This window comes from Hoplias malabaricus, chromosome Y (genome assembly GCF_029633855.1).
Source record: "Hoplias malabaricus isolate fHopMal1 chromosome Y, fHopMal1.hap1, whole genome shotgun sequence".
NCBI classification, from domain to species: Eukaryota; Metazoa; Chordata; class Actinopteri; order Characiformes; family Erythrinidae; genus Hoplias; species Hoplias malabaricus.
Genome location: NC_089820.1, coordinates 62,739,552 through 62,764,531, shown reverse-complemented (window position 1 = coordinate 62,764,531; position 24,980 = coordinate 62,739,552). Strand labels below are relative to the sequence as shown.

The window sequence follows — 24,980 nt, the reverse complement described above, 5'->3', positions numbered from 1 at the left end:
ATAGGTTTTCGTTTTCTGACTTAACACTTTGGTGTTTTTTCTTAGTGATTTCTGATTGTTCTGGTGACTCACTGTCTCGTGCGGTTTACAGCTGAGACGCATGAGGTGACTGTTCTACAAGATTTTCTTTGTGGAAGGAAAATGAACCTCTCTTTCAGAGGTTCCTCCGCTACCTCTGCCAAGTTTGGTCCTATCTTTCACTGTACATTTATAATTTTCACTATGGGATTTATTTATTTATGACAACAAACCAAAATTCCCTTGATTCTTGAAGATTCTGTGGTCAGATTATAACCTTTTGATGCTTAGGAAGACGGTATACTAGCGATGCTACAGACCCTAGAGTAACCACTGCTACTAGCATTGCTGGTGATTCTTATCCAGATTCTGTGTTTGTATGCGCACACATGCGTCTGATGCAGATGGTCCACATCCCCCTATTACAGCAGATTAGGTTTAAGTCTTTCATCGCTGCTCCCTACATCCGTCATTGCTTGCATATGAGAGGAGCAGAAATGTACAGCTTCTAAATAATGAAAAGCCTATTCATGAGGCACCAGCGTATTTGTACCCCTTCCTACATAGAGAGGTCAGCGGCAGCCCCCCTTTCTCCACATTAAAGGGAGATTCTGTATGAAATATTGATAAAGCTGAGCTTGGTATTAGCCCGGTTAGCATTGTGGCCTGCTTGTTATTTATTTGTTTTTGTTTATTTATTTATTGGTGTGCTGTATTCTAGTTTGTACACAATTTATAATTTAAATAATCAAAGAATTAGTGAAGAATACATAAGTCAGCTTGTTGTTATTATGCAGTTTAGTACACTGTTGTTTGTAGGCTCTCTGAAATGGGCTTAAATAGGCTTTTATGCTCCATGCAGCTGTTAATTTACATAGAAGAAACACTGTGGTGTGATTTATTAGAAGAGTTATGATATCGTCTTATTGTCTATGTCTAAACACTATAAATATCAGCGGGCCTTTATCTGGGTGTCTGTGTCCCTCACGTCATGCCTAGCGGGCTCTTTTCTTTTCACTGTGGCCTAATGAAGGCCCTATGCTGATACACTTGCCTCTCTCTCTCTCTCTCTCTCTCTCGTAAACCCAGAACCAGATGACTGCAGGGAAAGAGGGGGAGAAGGAGATGGATACAGATAGAATTAAGAGAAAGGGAAGACTGAGAGGGTTTGAGAACAAATGAACTAAAATATGGAGGGTAGAGTAAATAACCAGCTAGAGGGGGATGGGTGTAAGAGAGTGTGAGGGAGGAAGAAACACCTCATTAGTCTTCTAGGCCTCCATGACTGTGGGGCTGACAGTCAACACGTCAGTGCAGCAGCAGACATACAAACACACTGAGAGGGGGCTTCCCCTGCTTCCAATTCATACATGCATCCACCCGCCTGTTTCTACAGCTTGATTAATGTGGGCAGCGTCCGTGAGGGTGTAGGTCTGGGGTACACACATTCACTCCTTTTCTCTTCTTTTATAGTGTGTAAATTGCATTATTTTTCTCGATCTGATGTTTATAGTTCCTTCTGATACAACTACATTACATCTCTTCTCACATCCCCGTCCAATCCAAAAATCAGACACAGTCTGAAACTGTAATTCACCATGTCCTGCACAAACAGTGCGGAGGGACCCCAATCTGTGTTTCCCCCTTTAAAAAAAATAATGAAGATAATAGCTTTAGTGCTTTTAACCCCAGTTGTGCTGCATGGGAGCCACAATGCCTTTGCAGTAATCAATTGACTCGCTTGGTGCTTTGTGTCTTCATACTGGACGTAATACATGTTGTACAGTCTTTTTTATCTTCTTTTACTCTCGGCATCACTCCACAGTACGCGTGAAGTTGTGTTTCCGAGTCATCTTCACCTGACTTTTACCAAGGGCCAGCACAGGAGTGACGTGTAGAGATGAAAACAATGTGATGAATGCGACATGCTCTTGTATAGGCTTTTGGGGGGTGAAATGTGTGCTTTCGAATGAAGGGGTTGGGGAGGGGGGGGATTGTGCTCGCGGTCATGGTGTAACAGGATCAGTTTGAAAAAAGCACGGGGGGCAGCCATTGTGGGCCTGCAGGAGAGGAGGAGAGTCCACAGAGGCTTGAGCTGCTTCTGTGGAGAAGGGGAGGGGAATTTGCACAGTTTTTCATTGCTCCAACCAGGTCGCATTTAACGTCTGAAGTTTTGCTTCTTTTCTTCTGATATTGAGCAACAAAGCTAAAGTAGCGGACAAGACTGGGAAGCCTATATTTCACCAGTTTAGCCCTGAGCAACCTGCAAGACTTAATCCCCTTAAACCATGTAGATTTCTTAAGATCATGAATAAACCTGTGTGTTTGGGCTCTGACACTGTAACATTCATCGACAGTCAAAGGCAATAGTGTCTTGCAGAGCTGAAAACAGTTTCCCTTGGGTCATGAAACATGATACTGACTACAGTACACAGACTGTCCTGTATTAGCACTTTCATAATTGATCTTTAAAGTAGTCTTCGTTTTACTTAAAGTACCAAGAGTCCTTTTAAAGCACCACACCGTAAACTTTAAACTGGGTTCTCCAATCTAGGATCAGTTTCCCATCTCTGTTTTTAGAATTGCATGCTTGAATTTAGGTTCCTAAGAGAGGCTTAGGCATGCAATAATACCCTATGAAAAAGTTAGCCCCTGTTTATTTCTTTAAACATACCCTCACATCGTGGTCAAAAGCACAGTTCTCCTAAATGCAATACTACCTGCTCCGAGCTCTGCTCAGACGAGGAGTAAGTTAGATTTAAGATTCTGAATGCGTCCTCTTTCCTGTGTCTTGGCTGCCCTAAGTACATACAAGACACCCTGGGTGAAAAGCAGCCCCCTTCAACTTCCTCAATCCCGCATTGACTTTTCTGTGTAGTCTTTTTAGATTTTAAATTCAGATTTTCTCCCTCGTATAATTTCTCCCCAGAAGCAGGGAGCACTAAGCACTTTTATTTTTGCTGCGGCAGCAGAAAAGAAGCAGCGCTGGCGTCAAAGTGTAAATCAGTGTTGAAAGTGCACTGGCTTATCTTCAGGATAAACCCAACCCGCTACAATGGCATTAAGGTGCAACCCATGAAAGCCGCAATTAAACATTATCTGATCTGATTCCTTCAGAAAGGCCCATCAGCCTTAAATTTTTTTCCCTGTTCTTTATGTAACAAAGGTCTTGCAGTTGGGTTTGAAAGGCACGTGTGTTGCATTATGATGGGGCTGTATGCCACAGACAAAAACGCTGCAGTAAAAGCAGGCTAGTCTATCATGTTTTGCGTTGCTGTCAACTAGGGGTGCGTAACCAGAATGGGCTAATATCAAAAGATGATTAACAGAGGGTTATGTTTACAATCTAAATATTATGATTAGGGTTCTGGGGTCGTAGTGTGTGTAAAAATGTTAAAATAAGTTTTGTTTTATGACATTTTTTTGCCCTATTGTCCATCTCCTACCTGTTTGTTAAAAGCAAATCCAAACAAAATCCTTGTCAAATCAAACCTTTTCAGATTTGAAGATCAGAAGGGGTCTTTAACACTCAGAAGGACGGTATAACCCCAGTGTTGATACGGGACGCCCAGCAACTTTAGCACTTACCCACTTGTCTCGGATCCAGTTTGCCTGTGTGGTCCTAATTGCTCAAGTGTAGGCCCCGACATTGACTGCAGATATTGTCGTGGCGGCTGCAGTTCAACATTCGCTTCCTCTAAAAAGTATTACCATTCTAAAGATATTATGCAGTAATGGGTTTGTGGAGGCTTTGCGCTCAGAGCTGGCCAATCTGCTGCTTGTATTGAAGCACCCGGCGCACAATTTGTTTTCATCAGCCGTAAATGGTGGATCATTGTGGCTGTGACGGGAAAGCACAAAGGCTGCCTAATGAAAGCCAGCGTTCATGGCCTCTCCTCATCACTGGACGGCTCTCTGCAGCCTGGAAACAGGTGTCCATTTGCTTCCAAAGGTTTTCTATGAAGAGTGATTTTTAAGGAATATTCATGACCACTTTCTTTCTCTCTCTCTCTGTGTGTGTGTGTATTTTATATATATAAAATATATATACACACACACACACACACATACACTTCCCCCTTCATTTGAGGAAAGAGAAAGCAGGTTAGAGAGAACGAGAACGTCAGCAGGATAAATCAGTGAGTGATTGAAGAGGCCTTTCTGGGATAATTCAGTTTGATTGGAGTCTCGATCTCTCATTACTATTCCAGGCCCAACAGGGAGAAAGAAAGGCCTTAAGCGTGCTCGTCTATGCAGAGAATGAGTCGTCCAGGCCTGGATGCAGTTTTGATGGCTTGGGTGTAGCCCCAGATCAGAGTAACAAACAAGCTATAGCCTATGAATTAAAGCTCACCTGAAATAAAATTTGGCATGGTACCGATATTTAGATATCACCATGTAGAAATGTATATTGTCCTAAATAAAAACAGACAATCAAATTTAATGAAAGAAACATTACAATTTTTCAACTGTGTTATTCAACATGTATTACGTACTTCATAAGTTTTAAAGATGTATTTTTGCAGTTATTAATTAAGGCTTAGGGTGTCATAACCCTAGGACTCTATAGGGATAAAAAATATATAGTAATAATACAATTACAATCCTTTAAAAAGGAACAAGCTTTTAGTAGAACATACTTATTAAGAATGTTTCTCACCGTGATGTAGGGTGGGTAGGGACTGTCAGGTTTTGTGGCAAACTGCGAGTTAATAGCTGAGTCATTGTTTTAGAAGTCTCTGACGTGTGTACATTTACACAGTCATAAACATAGAACAGGCCCGGTCTTATCATCGCACTTAACGCTGCATGTGCCATGTTGTTGAATCATATCATGACCAGGTGGGCGTTCACTCTGTGTAGTTTTCATGAAGAACAATGCTTGCACAGGAAGCCAGTCTCAATTCTTGTTCTTATAGCAGCAACTGCTTCCTTTGAGGTCATTTTGTGGCTCATCACCTGTGTCGTAGTTTCAGATGAGTCAGTCGCTTTTGTTTAGTTGCATGATCAGTCAGTTTGGGGGCAGTGTTGCCCAAAGATATTCAACACACTTGAAAAATAACATATAGAAACCAGTTATGAAAGATATTAGAAGCAGTTGTCTCTTTGGAGCTTCCAGATTACAGGGTTTAAATACCCACCGTGCTCTCTCTCTCTCTCTCTCTCTCTCTCTCTCTACGGATACTGGAAGCCTGTGCTAGCATTTCTCCTGCGATGTTGCTATCAGTGTGTGAAGAGTGGGAGAAGAGGGTTGCATTGACAATCCAACACAATGGGCAGCACTTTGAACACATTTTATAAGTGGTCAGAAACTTGTAAATAACTCATGAAAGAATAAAGTTACGTTACAACCAAGCGCACCATTGTTTTTCTTGTGAAATTCCCAATGAGTTTGATGTGTCACATGACCCTCTTCCCATTGAGATGAAAAAAACAAAACAAAAGTTGGATCCAAAATGGCTGGCTTCAAAATGGCCGCCATGGTCCCCACCCATCTTGAAATGTTTCCCCCCTCCCATATACTAATGTGCCACAAACAGGAAGTTAATATCACCAACCATTCCCATTTTATTAAGGTGTGTGTGTGTGTGTGTACCAGAGTTTAAAAACTTAGCTGAATACATTTTGTAAGGTATTGTATGTTTTGATTAAATTTATTCAAAATTAAATCAAATTGACCTTCTTTGTCTTAGCTAAGTAACTACAGCCATTGCACTCAACTGCTCTGGTTTTCACCCACAGTTCAAAAACACATGTTGGTAGGTGAATCAGCTGTGTGAACTCGCCCACTCTTGTGTATATGTCTGTCCGTCTTTGTGTGACTGGGTGAGTTTATGATGCCATGTGATGGATGCGTGTGTTCCTGCTTTGTACCCGGTGATTTAGTGTGGGCAATGGACCCACTGCAACACTCACCAGGATGAAGGGGTTAGAGAAAATTAATGAATGTTTGAACTTAATGCCGTTATAACTCATGGTTCGCTGTGAAGGGGATTAGCCTGCAGCAGACCACCAACTTTCAGATGAATCAGTTAATTTCTTGGTCATGTTTGCAGCTAATTTCTAAACTAAGATCCCAGGCTCCACCTCAGTTTTAAAAGCTTCTAACAGTGATGCTAGTATGATCGCACCTGGCTTACCTATGTTGGAAAAAAAAAACGAACAGTGCCTTCCATTATGTAGAGCTCGGTCTGATGTGTAAGTCGATGAGGTCGGCACTACAAATGTTATTGCGAAAGCGCTATGCTGGAAACTCCCCAAGGCTGGCCAGCCAGCCAGCAGACCGTGTCATCAGAACCCTTCAATTGTCCCGTCCTTTGCTCTTGACCTTAGGGGCCAGTCGCGAACAGAAACGTTTTTTGGCTTCTGAGCTAAATTCCTCATGTTCCGCTGTCAAGAAATACTCCAAAAAAATAACCCATTGGCTCCCCAGCCAGTGGCGTCCCTCCCACTTCTTAAAACCATCTCTGTTACGGAATTGCTCATTCATGCCTGCAGACCCAAAACCCCAAAGACAGACTCAAAGCAAAAGTAAGAACGATACCGAAGAACGCAGATATCTCTTTTCATTCTTTCTCTCTTGTACATAATCCTCTCTTTTACATGGTAGAATTTTTGTGTGTGTGTGTGTGTTGCTGGGGTTTTCCCTCCTTTCCCTCGGGTGCTCCTGTCTCGCGGAGTTCAGCCCAATTCAAACACACTGCATGTGTCATAAACACACACCCCGGCTTTGAAGTCGGCCGAGTGGCACAATAGACGCCTGCCTGTCCATTCCCCACTGCTGACAACCTAGAAGCCTCTTTGTGCTCCAGTCTTTATGCTCGTCTTCAAAGCTCTCCCTCTCTTGCTCCTCTTAGAAAAGATTGTGTTCCAGTCTGTTGGCCCAATGCAGAACCGGTTCAGAACATAATCAGGGATAATTATCTTTGGTTCTCTCTTGCCAAAAGTCATGCTTGACTCTAGACTATTGTGTTGCCAATTTTTTGCATTGATGAAGTACCGTGAATTACAGATGTCAGGCTTTTTCCTGGAGCTGTGTAATTGCTTATGAGTCAACTAAGGTATGAAGGTAAGGCCTGTACAGTAGGGTTATACGTTAATCTTGGATACAGCTGGGTATCAATACGCAGTCTCACCATTAATAATAAGCATTATCCAAGCTTCAGTTAAAACAACGGATCCTGCTCTCCTCGTAATGACAGCTGCCTGTGTGTCAGTGTTTTTATTTACTGCCGATATTCACGTAAACACCCTGCGGACTGCTTAAAAAATGTAAATCATGATAAAATGTTATCGCGATGCCCAGTTATGGTTCCTGCTATGCTGCAGGACAGGCTGGGCTACAGTGCTAAGCTACCTGACTAACACCTTTTGGACACAAAGGTTCGTCTCGTTTCTCATTGACAAATGTTAGTTGAATTCCGGTCTGCGTGTGATGATAAGACTGGGGAAAAAAAAAAACGCACCCCACCCCATCCCCCACCATCCCTCTATTAATATCCCTTTCCCAAGCCTCTGTCCCTGCATTATTAACGAGGCCTCTCCCAATTAAGATGGATGAGACTGCTCTTCAGGGTATTTGTTCAGGTAAGATCTCTGATTAGCATATCTGATGGATCTGCCTTCACATGCTGATTAAAACCTTCCCTCGTCCTGAGGCAACTTAAGAGAGAGCCACGCAAATGAGGAACATCATTGCGTGCGTGCACACACACACACACACACACACTAAATTGCACCACAGTTACACACATCCTCTGCTTTTTTCCTGCTTTATATTTTGCCATTGTAGACTGTCCAGTTCTGCCAGGTCTTGTTTATGTTTGGACAGGGCCCTGCTGTATTAAAAGTCTATGGAAACTATTTTTTTTTAAACATAGGCACAAGTACAGGCTTTGTGATTATTAGCTATGCTAGGTATTTTTTTGTACCGCACAACAATGTCCGATATATCGTAAGTAAGCCATTTTGATGCCAGCACGTGATTTCCTTTAGGGCGTGGGGGTTTTCGTGTAAACGCTTTCTGGATTCCAGTGAGGATACAGATCAGTTGGTACAAGGTCAGGATGTGCAAGGTTACATACCTGCTCAAATGCCCCACACAAATGACTTAAAAGGTCAAATTATGTTCTGCTCTCAGTGATTATTGTTCAAAAATCCATAGATACACCATCTGTAACGCTCACCGGGCGTTCAAGGACACGCAATCGGCATTTCAACGAAGACTGATGCTCTCGTCCTGCTGGGGCAAAACTCAGCACTGCGGCTATAACTCTCCAGCACTGTTCGCGTTTTCTAAGGGATGACCGGAGCTAATGATCTGCATAGCACAGCTAAGCCTTGCTAATAATCGGTCTGTTTAACACACAGTGCGCAGGTGTCACTAGCACTTTGAAAAATAAAATCGTGGACGTACAGAGGTTTTAAAAATACAGTGGAAGTTATCACATACTTGCCCAAGTCCATTCACAATTTAAAAACGTTCTTAAATAAGATGGGCATTGGATTTCTGAGACGGTATTCATCGTGCTCTCATCTACCTGACGTATCCTGACCTAACCAAGTCTATTTAAGTTTCCTAGCCTCAAAAGATTTATTTAAAGTTCCTATTCTGATTTTATTCTGGACGGTCTGCAGGTGTAAATGTGGTCTGGTCTGATTTAGCTTCGGCAATAGGGGCAGTGTTTCGGAGCTTGCAGCTTCTAACCTGGCTGTTGTAGGCCTGCAGCAGTGTGGGGGCGGGCTCTGGGGGGATGCCCTGCTTTTGTCAGGTCAGCTGGCCGTGCGGCACAGCTCCAGCCAGCTCTGAGGCCATGCTAATGATGCCCTGTTCAGCCAGGCTTAAGAGAGCAAGAGAGAGAGAGGGAGAAAAAGGAGAGACGGAGCCTGTGCTAGTCACACAGCTGCGGGAGGCAGTTAGCCCCAGTGTTGGATGAGTTTGGCCAGGCAGGACCATCTTTAAGCTGCTCCATTTTTGTCTAGTTATATAGGAAACGATGGATGGGCTTATTACTGTGCACCTGGATAGGAGGAAAGGCTTGGGGAAGGGGGAGGGACTTCTTTGCTATGGGTCATACTTGTTTCTAGCTGTTTCCTGAGGAAAACATTTCAGCCGTTGCAAGCTGTTTTTGACATGTACCAGACCTGAAGTGATTAGTTAAAAAAGTTTAATTTATAATCAAGTAATCTAAGGCAGAGAACACCAAATAAGACCTAACCAGTCACATCCCATGTGTAGTTGTTTTTAGAGATGTGATGATGGTTTATTAGGGGAAGAAAATAAACCTAACCCATGGAATTATTATTAACATCATGGAAACCACTGGAGAACACCTGTTTTGTCTGATCTAAATGCTCTAATGTTATGCCATCATGGGTTTTTTTATAATACACTGGGCAGTGACTTTTGTCTTTCCCTTGATGCCAAAATGTTTTTTCTTTTTCCTTCCTCTTTCTCTTTTCCTTTTATCCTCATGCTCCTCTCTTCATGTTGACTTCCTTTGTGGATAATATTTGATGTCCACACTCGCGCGTCCCCAAGAAAGGATCATTCACACCTTCTGTAATTGTATTGCGGCTGTCTCTCTCTCTCTCTGTCTCTCTCTCTGTCTCTCTCTCTCTGTCTCTGTCTCTCTGTCTCTCTCTGTCTGTCTCTCTGTCTGTCTGTCTCTCTGTCTGTCTGTCTCTCTGTCTGTCTCTCTCTCTGTCTCTCTCTCTGTCTCTCTCTCTGTCTCTCTCTCTGTCTCTCTCTGTTTCTCTCTCTCTCTCTGCTATTGTAAATGTTGGAAGTTTGGCACCATGCCCAGTCTCCTCCATTGATGTCTTTCTCCCTCCTCCTCTCCCCAACACACACACACACACACTCTCTCTCTCTCTCTCTCTCTCTCTCTCTCTCTCTCTCTCTCTCTCTCTCTCTCTTTTCCCCCATCTCTGCAAAGTCTGCACACTCTTCCCTTTGTTGCCGTGGTGAGGGAGGCAGTGTGCCTGTGGAATTTGAGTAATGCATTCCATTGGACAGCCATACGCACACACACACACGTGCGCACACATACACACACGCACACTCACACGCTGGCTTCCTGCTGTCCTGCAATGCCATGGCAGCGGTTTGTGGTCATTATGCTTGGCACGTGGCCCTTGGTAGGGGGGTCTCCCTGGACCCCTAGCCCCCTGCCCGTCTGCGGCGGGCTTTGGCAGAAACCTCCCGCTGTCTCGGGACCCCCTCTCAGCATGCCGTTCCAGTGGACGGAGGGGATAGTCTCAACACCTCGGCTGGGACTCTTTGGAGTCACAGCTATCGCCGACACTATCAGTAATCAGATAAATGAATATCTTTGGCCTAGTCACAGTGCTCTCATGTTTCCGAGTCACCTCAGTGTGACAAACAATGGTATATTCTGTGTTGCAACAAGACATGCAGAATTCGTATGTCTCACTATACTTACTGTAGAGTATCGCGTTCTGTCAGATTGACTGTGTATCACAGGAAGTTTACTCACTTTTATCTGCTGAACACACAGTCGTGAATGTACTTTAAAAGACCACTTTGAATTTTGGCAACAGGTCACATTGTAATTAGAAGTTCTGTTCGATAAAGCGGTGCACACTTCCCTGCAGAAACTGGAGGCCATTATGGCCATCTTGCTTCAAAACATTGTATATTCTGTTCTTGTCCTATGGAGTTGTGTTGCAAGTGGAACGTAATCATGTTGGGGTGTGTGTGTGTTGCACCGCTGTCAGTCGACTCCTCCACTCGGCTGTAACAGGAAACCCCAAAGCCCGGCCCTGCAGCACTCTAGCTCTTGTGTGTAGAATTCCATCCTCCCTCACGGCACATGAGCTAATGGGTCAGGCCGGGTGTGTGTGTGTGTGTGTTTGCGTGCAAGTTTGTTGCTGCTGGAGTGCCCACTGTTTGCCTAAAGCCTTGCCAGGCCCTGCTGAGTCCTCTAATCTTGAGGCAGTGGAGAAAAAAAAACACACCACACACATTTCACTTTTCATCCAGATCGGTGGCAGTGCAGCAGCCAGTGAGGGGCAGCAGCCTCCTCCTTCCTGTTTATACCTCACCTTCACGACTGAGTGAAACAGCAAAACACTTTCTTTTCCCTTTTCCATCTCTGGAGTCCAAGGTTTAGCAGAGTCCTACAGCAGTTTCCCCAAACAATTTCTCCTGTACCTAGTGATTTGGCCTTGTCCAATCATCAGACGGGGTAATGGGAGCTGGACAGCGCTGCTGTGATGAGCTTTGCCACAGCCAGCTGGCAGCGCCCAAGCTTTTGTTTTTCAGTGCCATGCTGAGCTTTGGGATGCCAACAACCTTGACGTTGGAAATGAAGTGCGTTTTGAGGTGGTTACTGAAGGAGCACTTTCCTTTTGCGCTCTGTTTAAGCATTCTTTTGTTGTTGATTTTACTGTCAAAAAGTAATAGTTATGGGGCAGATTGCCTTCTGTAATTGCCTAAGCCTGGAGTTCCATTAATAGAATTAGAAAAGTTCTTAAAAATATACACAGATGATGTGTGTGTTATTCTTGGGTGTACTGTACAGTCCCAGCTATCTCGTTTAATGTGAGGAAATTAAAAAGATACTTTATCCGGAACCAATCTGCCTGTCAAATCCCACAAATTACATTCTACAACCTCATTTAGTAAAACTAATGCTGCTCCAACAGTGCTTTACTCTGTGGCCAAAGCAGCTGTTTTCGCGGACAGCTGCATTGTTCTGCCATTTTCCCCTGTTTGCTGTGTCCACTCTGTATCTCTCACCGCTTGTAAGATGATACTGTGTCCTGTTCAGACCCTTGCAGGGTTCACTGGCCACCACTTACACCTCTCTTTCTTGGCCCTCCCCAGCTGTGCTCAGGTTGGGTGTATGAATATTCATGCCACTGTCCCTGCTTACTAAAAGCAGCACTTAAATCTGCATAATTTGTGTTTAAGTGACTTTCAGATGGCCTTTTCCTTTTGACACTCTAAGGAGCGTGAATCGTACTTGGTAATCAAGCTTCCATTGTGAATTGGGCCCTAACAGTCCAAAAGCTACTCGAATGCCGAGGCCAGAGGCTATCGAAGGCTGTTTTTTAAGCCCTTGTATCAGTGTCCAGGCACTTATAGCAGCTGCAGCCTCATAAAGCTTAAACGAGGTGTAATTTGTGCATTGTCAAAGCTTTTTTTGGGGGGAGAATACAGAGTTGTTTGGCTGGATTGCCAGGCGTAGTTTGCTGCTATAAATGTGTACCGTGGAGTGTGTATCAATGAGCCATTTCGCTAACCTTTTTATTTATCGATTTATTTGCTTTTGTACTGTTTCAAACATACGTTATGGTTCTTCATTAAATATGCACTGTTTGTTGCCATTTTCATTTTGTTCTGTTGCATTGCTTAGGAATGGTGCCCTATATTGTACAAATCGGGCAAACACTGGCCCACTTAAAGCTGCGACCTTGTGTGTCCCTCACGGCTTGCCGTAGAGAGAGGCTGTTATTGGTGAGCCGCTCTTTGGAGCGCTTCAGGGCCGTTTGGATGAATGGCTGTCTGGCAACAGGCCTTTCTTTGTACACAGAGCCCTGCAAAGGTGCATTGTGTCGTATTGTTTATAGAGCATTTCCCATTATTCTGTATGCATGCACATGTGGGGGTGTGAATGGGAGACTTAAGGCAGTCTTATATATAGTTAGCCTTTTTTTTTTTTTATATTAATTTACCTCTTTTACAACTAGAACTCCAAAGATTACCTGTCTCTTTACAGTTTCATGCCGTGTGGTTAGAATATAGTCCGCTGTGGTGTCTTACACTTGACTGGCAGAAATGGAGAGATGACAATGAGGCCCCCAGTGAATATATTCCCTTCTACACTTTGTTGACGGAGAAGTGACATCAGCCATTATGCACAATGCATGGCGACCATCTGCACACATGCGTTTGGGTGAAATGAAGCAGCTTTGTCCTGCTCTGCTGACTTTATTAGATAAAAAGGGAAGCCCAATTATGATGCTTTGGGGCATTTTTTTGGAATTTATTAGCACTTTTGTAGGAGGGGGGGTTAGCAGTGGTCACACTAGCAGTGACAAATGGATGAAGGACACATCTGTGCTGTGACAATAATAGACTTTTCTATTTTGTTTTTGATGCGTATGAGAAGTGGCTTAAAGGAGCTTATGAAAAGCTGCTTTAGAAACTACAACATCCAGCTGCTTAAAGCTATGGGTTGGCCAATTTAAAATATATATATATATAATTATAAATACTCTAAATACAATTGATCAGGCAAGGTATGAAGCTTTGCTCTGGTGTTTTGACGTTTATGTATCTAATAATTAACGGAAGCCCAGTGTTACCAGATGTTACCAACCTGGCTCAACATTCTCACAGACGTTGGAATGGCTAAGTCATCTTCAAGCTTTGGAAATATACTTTGTTGGAATGAAACTATGTGCACTGTTGCTTTATTGAGCCCCTAGATGCGTCATATATTCAAGCACCATCCAACTTTGTCTGTAGGCTTTTTCGAACTCACCCAGTGTCTTCCAACGAAAATCCAGCATTTCAGTGTTGACATCAAAGTGTCCCAGATTAAGAAGAAGGAAAATGGAGCAGTGTGAATGAAAGACACCAGAGCTGTGTGTAGGAGAGAAATAAGGAATAAGAAACAAGTACAGAACAGAAGGAATGAGGTTGAGCTTTCATTCCATCTCTTATCAGTTGTACACCAACGTAAGATGCAAGTTTGCCTTTGTTCACTGTAGAATATTAAATCAGTGTGCGCCATTTTTCGCTTCATTGCTAAGAAAAAGTATCTCGTTTCACCCCAGCAGTAGATATCTGCGGGTGATTGGCTCCCGTGTCCTTGCCATCTCTCTCCTCTCCTCTGCTCACTGAAGGCAGTGGTCCAAGCCCCTGCCTCCAAGCTGACGCCTGTTCTCTGCTGCTGGCTCTTTGTGGCCCACAATAGCGGGCCAGGCCTCTGCCCCGGGCCTAGACAAGCCCCGCGGAGAACAAAAGGGGGGCGAGGGGGTGGGAACCCAGGGCCCAGCGGGCAGCCGGGCAGGGCGGGGTGGGTTTGGATTGGGGGTGAATAAAGCAGGTCAGCAGCAGATTAAGGAGGGGAGTGCATGCTATGGTTGTGCATATCTACAGTTTGGTAATCATCATTAAGAGAGTATTGGCCTTTGGTGATATTAATATCACAAATGGATAAGAGCTTGAAACATCAGTTGTTTTTATTGTGCTGCAAGCATCTTGACTTATTTTAGATGTTCCAAGTGAGGTTTTTGAGACTCTGCCAGTGTTTTAACAAATCAAAGCGTTCATGTGAATAATTTTAAGTCAAACTAATGTAGGTCAGACTTTAATCATGTCGCATCAAAGCAATGAAATCATTTTAATATACTGTTTGATTGTAGTCTATTGCAGCAGTGAACATTACACTGTATTTTAATTTAGCCTACTGCACTCTTGATTTGTTTCCCAGTGTGTTTTAAAGGGCCCATCTTATTTAAAAACACTGTATTTTGCTTACTTCATTAAAAAGCGTAATATGTTAACCATGTAAACCTCTTCATCCACTTTCACTTGTATGGATGGATATGTTGTTAATGTAATGCCCAATAAATATCAACATATTTCACATCAAGCTACAGCTCAGACCTTTGTTACTACACAGTTCTAACCAATATAATAATTGCACCTATATGTATGATCCAGTGTATTGTATGGAACATCACATACAACACATAGCAATATTACCAGTCTATACTTGAGCTATGCTAGTTTAGAAGGCCCAGCTGATGAAGGGGGAGAGCACACAGACAATGGAGAAGTTTAAGAAAGAAAGGGCAGGCGGGTTGAGAGTTGGTAATAAGAGACTGTGGCCAGCGAAGCTGATTGTGTGAGCGACACATGCACCTTGAGGGTTTCATCAGTGTAAAGCAGCCAAGCTGAGCTGTGTAGTGCTTACTGAGCCTGAACGCTTTGTTTGTCTGTGTGCTTTGCCCCCCCCACCCCCTCCCTCTCCATTTTTTTGTCCTTGTCCATATGCTTAGCTCGGGTTGATGAGCATTTTATGCACGGAAAGACACGGTGGGCCTGATTGGTGATGCTGGTGTAGTAGCTTTTTAATGGATGCAGCCAGGATAGTCCCCAGCTTGATGAGCTTCGAGAAAAGGGAGGAGGGTTAAGAGCAGGAGACAGTAGTTAACTTTCAGACAGTCATAAGGAAGTGCTAGCGAAGCTTGGACGAGCCCTGGGCACATATTGACTTTTTTTTTTGTAACTTTGTAGATGTAAATTTAAAGTACACACAAACTTTCTATGCTGCTTTTCTTTCTTCTGCCTTTTTTTTTCTTCTTTTAAATACTCTGATGCCTGTTTTACGGCTGCGGGGCAAACTATAGTCCAAGCTTCTCGTAGGAATCAGTTAAAGATGGAATGTAGTGGGAGTGGAGCAGCTCAAAGGCACATGTGTTTTAACACACACTCTCAGAGAGAGAGAGAGGGAGAGAGAGCAATAGGTTTTATCTTGGTGCTGTATGAGGAAACGCTCATTTGTTGACAATAAAATAACACATTCAACTCAAGGGAATCTCACAGATTTGTCGAATTCTTATGCATTTTCTGCAATTGTGTCCAGGTTTAATCTACAAATCTATTAATGAAATTGTACTGAAATATACTGTACTTAACAATGATGATAATTATGCTGCAGCAGTTGGTCCACAGGACCTTGGGGGACCTCGGTTTGAGGCTCATCTCAGGTCTGTGTGGATTTGAGTGTGTCTGCTACCCAGCAACTGGGATGTCACTTGTGCATTTGTGGTGCCAGTCCCAAGCCTTGTTTTAACGGGAGGCTTGCATCAGGGAAGGCTTCCAGTGTAAAACCTGTGCCAAATTTTACAGTGGTGATCATTGGCTGTGGTGGTTTGAAAGTGGAACAAGATCAACAAGCAGTAATGACATTTTCATTTAAATAAGAAAAATATTCACATGCGCACATTCCTGCTTTTTCGGCGTACAACAATTAGGAATAAGGGTGTGCCCCCAAACTTTTTCAGAGTAGCGTGTGCTGATGCTAGCTGTGCTATGAGTGAGGCTCTGGGGTTAATGTGGCTCCAAAGGCCCTTTTGTGCTCTGCATTACTGCTGCTTGTCAATTGCAGGCGAGCAGATGGTTCGTACATGTTCACATATTAATCTCAGCTCTGATTTGAGGGGATGGCAGCGAAAGGCCAATGTGTCGCAGAGTTGAGAATGCTGTGCTGGACAAAGACGACCAATACACAAACTAATAGTGAGTTTAGTCATCAGCCTGTGATCACGGTGTAAACACAAACCAGTGACCTTTATATCTGTCAGGTACTCGTATGCGACTCAACTTTCCTTAGCTAGTCAATGCTTCGTAAGACAAAAGGAATTAGCATTGCAGAATCGGTGTCTCTCTTTTTCTCTAGGTTGACAACGTAAGAGGACAGTTTGGCAGTTTGACAGTTTTAATTTATCCAATTTTCTCCTGTCCCAAGAGTTTAGTCATGTTCCATGTCAGTTTATTGTAGCTGTGAGGCTTATACTTTATTCACTGTAGCTAATTAATGGATGCTTGTAGCCACTAATAGTGTTTTTTCCACTGGGCAGTGCAGTATGGGATGTTTCTGAACCCTGAACTATCTGCAAACTTTTGGATACTGTTGTCCACGTCCTTTCGCAAAACAGAACCATGAAAGTTGGAGGAGTATGTGGTGGCTGTGTTTTTTTCACGTGACTTCCCACGTGACACTAGCAGCTAAAGCAAAACGTTAAAAGCAACGGTGACCGTTCTGGGGAAGTGCTTTTCTCTGTCATTCAGAAGCTTTGTGTATTTTAAGGTGGAATATGTTTGAGGGGAAATTAAAGGACTGGTGTTTTTATGTGGCTAAAGTTTAACTTGTGAGTTGTTATTCACTTTTGAATTACCACAGAAACTCAGTTTTTGTTGTTTGTTGTCAAGTTGTTAAGCACTTTCTATCTGTGTCTGAAACAGCAAAAATGAATCAATATTACCTACCAATGGGGGATGAATAAAGCAACAACATCATCTCAATTTGTGCTTTTGAACGTTTTGAACGTCTTCAGCTCACTGCTCAGTAGACCATTGAAACCTCACTTTAGAGGTAGATCTTCTCATGTCCCATGCTGGACTCCAAATCTCACTGGACCGGCTCCTCAAGCCGTATATAGAAAAGGGTTTGCATCTCAAGAGAGTACATCTTGTCTGTACAGCTTGATCCACTATCATTTTGGGCATAAGGTTAACGCCAAAGTCCTGCTTTGGGAAATCCCCCTTCTACAGGTTCATCAAGTGTCTTGTGTGTTTGTTGGCAAACAGAGTAGCATATTTGCTACATCTGTGCAGGAGGAAATAGGTCTTCATCTGAAGGATCTGTGCTTGGGAGAGACGTCACTGAGCAGGACCTCCATTACCTCTGGCTACAAGAAAAGCGCTGAGCATCCTCCTTCAAAGAGCCAATCTGAGCACGCCACAGAAAGGGCCCGTATGCATATGCAGTGTCCTTTTAGAGCAAACACAAGAAGACCTTGAGACAGAAATAACAATGAAAGGATATCCCCCTTTTTCCATTCTGCATGGTTTCACTTCAAGTGCATGCGCTTTTATCTGGAGCGGGACATCTGGTGCTGCTTACGGTCCGTCCAAATGCACGATTCATCTCCTCCTCCAGCAGCCCCTCCTTTCTATCTCTCTCTTTTTCCCTACCCACCCCCAATATTCCTTCGCTCTTTCTCTTGTCTTCGTCTCATCTCAAGGCTCTTTGCCTTCTGCAGATGAATAAACACCACAGACTAAACTTCTTAGACCTGTACTAAAAGGGTTTTGTGTTAACTTTTCAACCCCAGAATGTAAAATATATAAATTGCTTTTGTTGATCAGCCACACCTGACTGAGCTGTGGGGAAAAAAACATTTAAAGAAGTGTTTATCCCGACTTTCACCACAATTTAGCTTCATTCCATTATTGCGCACTAATTACACCAGTAAAGAGCAGGGATACTGCTCCCCCCCCACCCCCACAGAGTCAGCTGCTGCCCAGTGTGTATGGCTGGACGTAATGGTGCCCCTGCGTTCGGGCCTTATCTGATATTTCCATACGTCTTGGCCTCTGCAGGCTGGCTGAAAGGAGGCTGATTGAGCCCCACGCGCTGCAGTCTCTCTATGCCACACAATTCAGCAGATCAGGAATCAGTTGCGAGCGATCATGACAAATGAGGGGCGCACGGGAGCCGTCTCGAATGAATCAATCAGCCTTTTATTATCCCAGCAGCCATCGGGGCCCAGGGCCGGGCCTCAATGTGTGGCTTTGTGCATATTCATGTCTGTTGTGTGGAGATAGATGATGGTGGTTGGAGGGGGTGCGGTGTTAACCGTATTGCTGCCGGGACAGATGGAAGGTGGGACGGGGGGGGGGCTTTGGGTGCGTGTCCTGTTCTAACTGAGTGTTTGATTATAGGTTAACCTCTCGAATGTCAGCATTTTAAATCTTACTTCTCATAACTGTAGTGCATCTTGGTGTTGTAGTATAGTAACTAATAAGCTTAGGGGTTTGAGGGGTTAATGCTGTAGGACAAGGGAGGGACTTGGCTGCCATTGGCTGGATGGCTCTTTGTGGGCGTGCCTGAGGGGTGGCAGATGGTGCCAAGAGAGGGTGGGATTGAATGAATGAGTGAATAAGAGAAGGACTCCCCCTATATCACTCCCCTTTCCTCTCATGGTCTTTCCTTTCCTACTGATCCCTGATCAGAAATGGTGTTTAAGTGGTTCCTCCAATGCCCGCAGTGATTTCAGCTACCCCTTCACAAACAGATGGCCACTAGAGGGGCCGGCTCAAATTGACTCTGAGAGCACAAGCCAAGCAGGCAGGAATTAGCGGCCACTGACAACAGATTAATTATGATGGTTGCACATACAAACGCTGGCCACGCCAGTCACAGACGCCATGCAACTGCAGAGCGTTCGGGGCCATGGCTGCTGCCGTTTCACACAAACTGTGTGAACCTGCGGATGGATGACCTAGTATGTGTTGTGATGCTGTTAGCTTAGCACTGTAGCGTGGCGTTCAGATTAGCACTCTGGGAAAAGGCCTCCGCTCTCATATGGACTTGGATAAAGGCAAAGCCCACACACACACACACACACACACTCCCCCTAGAGACGTCCTGCTTCTGGGCCAGAACTATTTGGGGATGAGCTGTGCTAGGCTCGTTCTGTTTCAAGAGAATTCTCTGAGCTTTTGTTGGATGATAGTCATGTGAAAATATGTTTATAAAATATATCCTTGTGGTTCTGAGCCAAATTCAGTTGAGTACTGTGTTAATAACATTAATAACTACTCAGACTCATATCAACTGTTCAGAAACTTATGGAGATATAGTGTGTGTAAATGTAAATTTAAGATGAGTTTCATCCTTGGAGCCGAGATGGTTAAGTGTGTGTGTGAATTCATATATGCGCATAGACATTCCACGCATACAACAGTGAATACAGTCTTACACTGTGTGAGAGCCATGCGTGATGATGTTCAAATTCTTAAATGTTTCTCATAGTCAGCTCAGTATATGGTAATTATATGAATGTAGTTAATATTTAATGAAAGAACAAGTGATAACTTGAGAGCTCAGAGTTTGATTCAATAAAAGTTCTTTATGGAATTATCCAATATACTACAAATTCCATAGTGTGGAGCTCTGCATTCCTATTGAGCCACTTTTTCTGTAAATATGCAACGTATTTTAGACTAGAATTCACATGCAAAAATATCATAGTAAGCCACTGAGTGCAGCTGGAGTTCAGTTCATTCCTGGCGTTTCCTCTAATTTCACTGATGTGTGTGTGTCTGCATGTGTGTGTCTGTGTGTGTGTGTGTGTGTCTCTGTGCATGCTGCATCTTTTCCTTTCTCCGTCTTTGCAGTTAGTTTCATGTAAACACTGGCGTCATCTATTCTGGCATCAGCCTTGTGTATCTTAAACAAGCCAGTTGAGCAGGCTGATCACCCACACAAGAACCTCTCTCTCTCTCTCTCTCTCTCTCTCTCTCTCTCTCTCTCTCTCTCTCTCTCTCTCTCTCTCTCTCTCTCTCTCTCTACAAAGCCTACTGCCAGGTACAGAATGATTAAAAAAAGAAGAGAACATGGCCAAGACACAACGTGTGCTTGTTCACTCTCTCTATCTCTCCCTCTTGTTCACTCTCTCTCTCTCGCGCGCTCACTCTCTCTCTCTCAGACAGTCTCAGAGGTCGTTGTGAAAAGAGCAGCCGTGGAGAGAATGGTAGAGGAGCATTCAGTGCCACAGCAGAGCAACAAAAGCATGTGGAGAATGGGTCGGGGTGGGGGTAGAGAAGTGAAGTGAGGGATAATGAAAGAAAAGAAGGACCCTTCACATCCATCTGTGGCAGATGCCTCTCTCCTCTTGCTCCCCTGTCACATGAGCCGATGGGTTCCTCTGTAACACCAAAAACTGACAGGCCCTCTCACTCTCACCAGCTGAGAGAGGCTGTGTTCCCAATAGCACCTGCTGAAGAACACACAACACATTCATCACACACATTTTGTTGTGGTTGTGTGTGTGTGTGTGTAGGGGGGGCTTTAACATAGTGAAAACAATGATGAGAAAGAGAGAGACAGATATGGGTAGAGGTGTGTAATCCACCTCACCAGAAGCAGAGATGTCAAGAACTAAACACTGGGGGAGGTGGGTTGCAAGGCCAGTGAGTGAACTGACCTCCTGCTTAGTGCCATTACTGTTTGTACAGTATCATCCTCTATGTTGAACAGACCATTGACAAGCACAATGACTCCTGCTGGGTTGCCAGGCCTCTTAAGTCTCTCACTCTCTCTCACGCTCTGCCTTCTCACTTACACTCCTCTCTCTCACCCATCTCACATCTTTTTTCCTCTTTTCTTTCCATTCCCTTCATTGTTCCTTCTCTCGCCCTCCCTGTTTTTGTTACTCATTTTTCTCTTCTCCAGCTGAGAATTCCTGAGTCATCCCTCAGCACATCTGATAAACAGCGGTTTAGAGCAGCATCAGCATGGTGGAGGCAGGCAGAGGGAAGAGATGGGGTGCTGTTCTTAAAGCATTTTCTCTTTTATAACCTTTAGATTAATGCCATTTCAGCAACCGCAAATACAGAATGTGTAGTGGGTGGTGCCGCCTGAAGCAGTATGCTTTCATATTCCGTGGGATCAATGTTTGGGAGTTACTAACTGAACCAGAGGTAGTAAGAACTTGCAGATAATTTTCTAACGGCACATGTGTCCAAATATTTATAGCTGGGCACAAATATTTGATTATTTAATTGTTCAGTAAAGTTTCAAAAATAAAGAACAGCAACTAAACTATTTCAACCATTAACCACTTTCCTATTTAAGCTCCGTAGGTTTTGGTTTATGATGTATTTATTGGGGTTGTGAATGCTGATATCTGTACTACACAATAAAAACAGGACTTCAGTAGTTCTTTCATAGTGGCACAACTATGGTTCCCTTTTGAACATATTTGCCTTTTTGTCCAGGATGCTCACAGCACCCTGTAAGGGCGAAGAAGTGACGTTTGCACATCACAGACTTCTACGATATCAGCATTGTGTTAAGTATTATCAAACAAACCGCCCTGCGATACATCGTTAGAGGCTTTATTTTTCAGTCAGGCCTCCATTATCTGACAGCACAGGCTTGAATTCTTAGCTCACGCTGAATGCCAAAGGCACTTTGAAATGTAAAACACTCCAGAAGTTTGCATAAACTGCAGCAGGCGAGGCATTTCGATGTTGGCCTTGCAAATATGCTGCGGCCTCTGTATTCATCCAGCGTTCTTTTGAGAAGTTAAAGCTGTTTGGCTGCAAAAAAAGGCTGCCGAAGTGTGTGTTGAAGCAATCCTACCATTGTTTTACCCTTCCTTCACTGCATTTGCGTTTTTTTAGTGGAGGTATCTTGGACTCTTCAAGGTATGACATGATAAATATGTACAGGTTGTTATCATGTCATACAAGAAAAAGTTGTGGAACATCTGGGCCTGTGTTTTTCTTATACTCCTCATATTATTGATGAAAAGAAACTTGGTTGCACTCTACTTATTTGAGAAGGGGTGTCCTAACATGTAATGTACAATGCTAATAAATAGATTATACTTTAAATAAAGAGCGCCCTCTCTCCTCTTCCATTGCTTGCTCCTCTGCGTCTTTGTTTACCCTCAGATCTGCTTTAAACTCCCCATTGTGGCTCGAGTCATTTGCAACACATAGGGTTAGTAGCCCCCTCTCTTTTTTTTGTTGTCTTTTATCAAAATGGAAACAGACATCACCATAAACTCCCCTTAATCAGGTGCCTCTGTGCTGCTGGCTCTGCCTGAAAGGGTTTGGCAGTAAATTGGACGTCGGATTTCTTTTCTAAAAAAAAAAAAAGAAAGAAAAATCTCAAGGAGGGGTTTGTGGGGTCCGCCTTTCTTAGAAGAACTCGTCTGGAAAAGCCCTTTGTGGGATTTGGCACAGTATCCGCCAGCTTTCACTCAGGCTTATTAGACAGCCCAGTCTCGCAGACCTAACCAGAGAATTCTGGTGGTTCTTATATTATAGTCCAATGTTTGGAATCACGTAATGTTTAATAAAATAAAATAATTTAGTTCAACAATAACGCTCAGAGCTCAGTACTCAACAACAACTTGGTGAGAGGGTTCAGTGTGACGCTCACTCTACTACCACTTAGGAATCCTCTTTATTCTGGAATGCTTTTGGCAAACCCGGCCCAGATGTTTGGAAAAATCTGCCCACTGTAACTGTAAAGGAATGAAATGGAACAACTTTGATGCACAAAATATACTTAATTTTAAATGCTATAAAGCTTTCTCAGGTATCACTGAATCAGCTGCTGTGCTGTTTAACATCTAGTTATGGAGCACTAGCTTCTTATTAGTATACTTTCCTGTATGTATCTCCAACACAATTGAGTTTATATAAATGACAACACTCTATTTGTGAGTGATAATACATATGTAGAGGAGGACAGTCTACTACAGTCATTACGGTAATGTTGAGCTTTGATGATTAGGGGAATGCCGTTCACAACGTGACTCCTGTGTACCAACATCTTGACTCTGGACTCTAGAGAGCGCGCTCTGTTAATCTCTGCCCCCTATTTTACCCTGTCTGTGAGTGAGTGTTGGGATATTTTATAACACAGTCCAGATGCTGGAGATGTGAAACATCTCTCCTGCCTGTCTCTGTGTTGCGGTAATCCAACTCCTGGGTGTTGTAAGTGGTGTTGGTTGCCATGGTTTGGAGTGATACAGTAATCCCCCTCACTCAGCCCCCGTTCTCCAGGCTTCCATCATTAATATTTCACCAGGTCGGAGTCAGGGAGGAGCTGTTGTATCGGCTTTTTGGATGTAACGTATATATTTTTGTAGATACACTGTTAATAAAAAAATTCTCACTGAAATTCTTGCCCCAGAGCTCACTTTTACATCATTATTTAAAAGATAATTGTTTTTCCCTTGAGGTTAAAAAATGCTGTTAGTTTTTCCTCATATTCCTGACTCGTTTTTGTTTTGAAAATGTGTTGAAGCACTCAAGCAGTTTTCTCTACTCGTCTCTCAACTCGGCCTCTTCACCCTTCACCGCCAGAATCGTAGTTCCTCCCGCTGTTAACCCCCACATCCCAGGGGACATGTTTCAGGGCGAGATTTTACAGCACCCCCTATCATCAGACCCAGCATTACAGACGTTCATTGTCTGCTGACTCTAAACGAATCTCCCCAAGGGATTCACAGCCCTCGGGAAGAGTAAGGTCAAAGGGTACTGAGTGCATAGAGAAGGATTTCTGCTCTCTTGGGTATCCCTTAAGGCCACTGTAATCTCCCTGACTCTTATGGTGTGGTGCATGACCTAGGACTGGATGAAGTATTTAGCAATTTTTAAATTTTTACTCAAGTCTGCGTAAGTTCTAATACAAATGATATGCAGTTGAAAATCCATTGTACACCGAGCAATCCAAATTTGAGATCTCTGGGTATAGCTTAATGATCACTTGAACCAGAGGAATAGTTTGCACAGGCCCGTATGGTGTTGGCTCTTTTCATCTTAACTCTTGACTGCCAAAGTTCTGCATGGCTTGAGCAGCTCTAGTGTGGTAACTGCTGTATCCTTTTACTATCTGGCCATCAGGAAGGGTTCCGGTGGCCACGTGTCTCGGATTGCAGGCTTCCCTGGTCACCCTCAGCTTGACTTAAAATGATCAGTTTACTTTCACAGTGTGTGCGCTAGAATAACATTTACTTACAGAGCCTTTCCTTTTATCCGGATATGGTTACCTACTTGTGAAGTCCTATTCAAATTTTTGTCTCAAACCTCAAGCGGAAGTGTCACAAGCTAATACTGGCCCAGCTAGCTTAATCATAGTAGGATATAACCAATAGTGCACCATTGTAAGACATACCTTGATCAGTTTTTGATTGCTATGTTTCTTCTCACTGTTTCTTTCTCTAGGTTTCCACCTCAGTGGGACGGTCACAGAACCAGCCACTCAGTCAGAGCCAGAAACGACACACCGGGTGGCCATCAGCTTCGACCGTTGCAAAATTACCTCGGTGACATGTGGCTGTGGCAACCGTGACATTTTCTACTGCGCCCATGTGGTGGCGCTATCACTGTACCGCATTCGCAAGCCTGAGCAGGTCAAACTGCGCCTGCCCATCTCAGAGACGCTCTTCCAAATGAACCGGGACCAGCTGCAGAAGCTGGTGCAGTACCTCATCACGGCCCACCACACGGAGGTGCTGCCGACCGCCCAGAAACTGGCCGATGAAATCCTGTCCTCCAACTCGGAAATCAACCAAGTGCATGGTGAGGGATAGCTGCCTGTTTGTCTTGACCAGTGATGCATACTTTCACACGTCTATGACTTAATTTATTTTTATTTTTAATAATACCT

General features: G+C 43.7%; 1 protein-coding gene across 2 annotated transcripts in view; it reads left to right on the top strand.

The window, feature by feature from the left end:
* The window catches only part of LOC136679347 (zinc finger SWIM domain-containing protein 5-like), a 52,875-nt gene that overhangs the window by 9,880 nt on the left and 18,015 nt on the right, over positions 1 to 24,980 (top strand). For both annotated transcript variants that reach the window (XM_066657811.1, XM_066657810.1), the window contains exon 2: positions 24,536 to 24,892. In XM_066657811.1, coding sequence (XP_066513908.1) covers positions 24,536 to 24,892 — 357 coding nt within the window. The remainder of the gene's footprint in view (positions 1 to 24,535; positions 24,893 to 24,980) is intronic.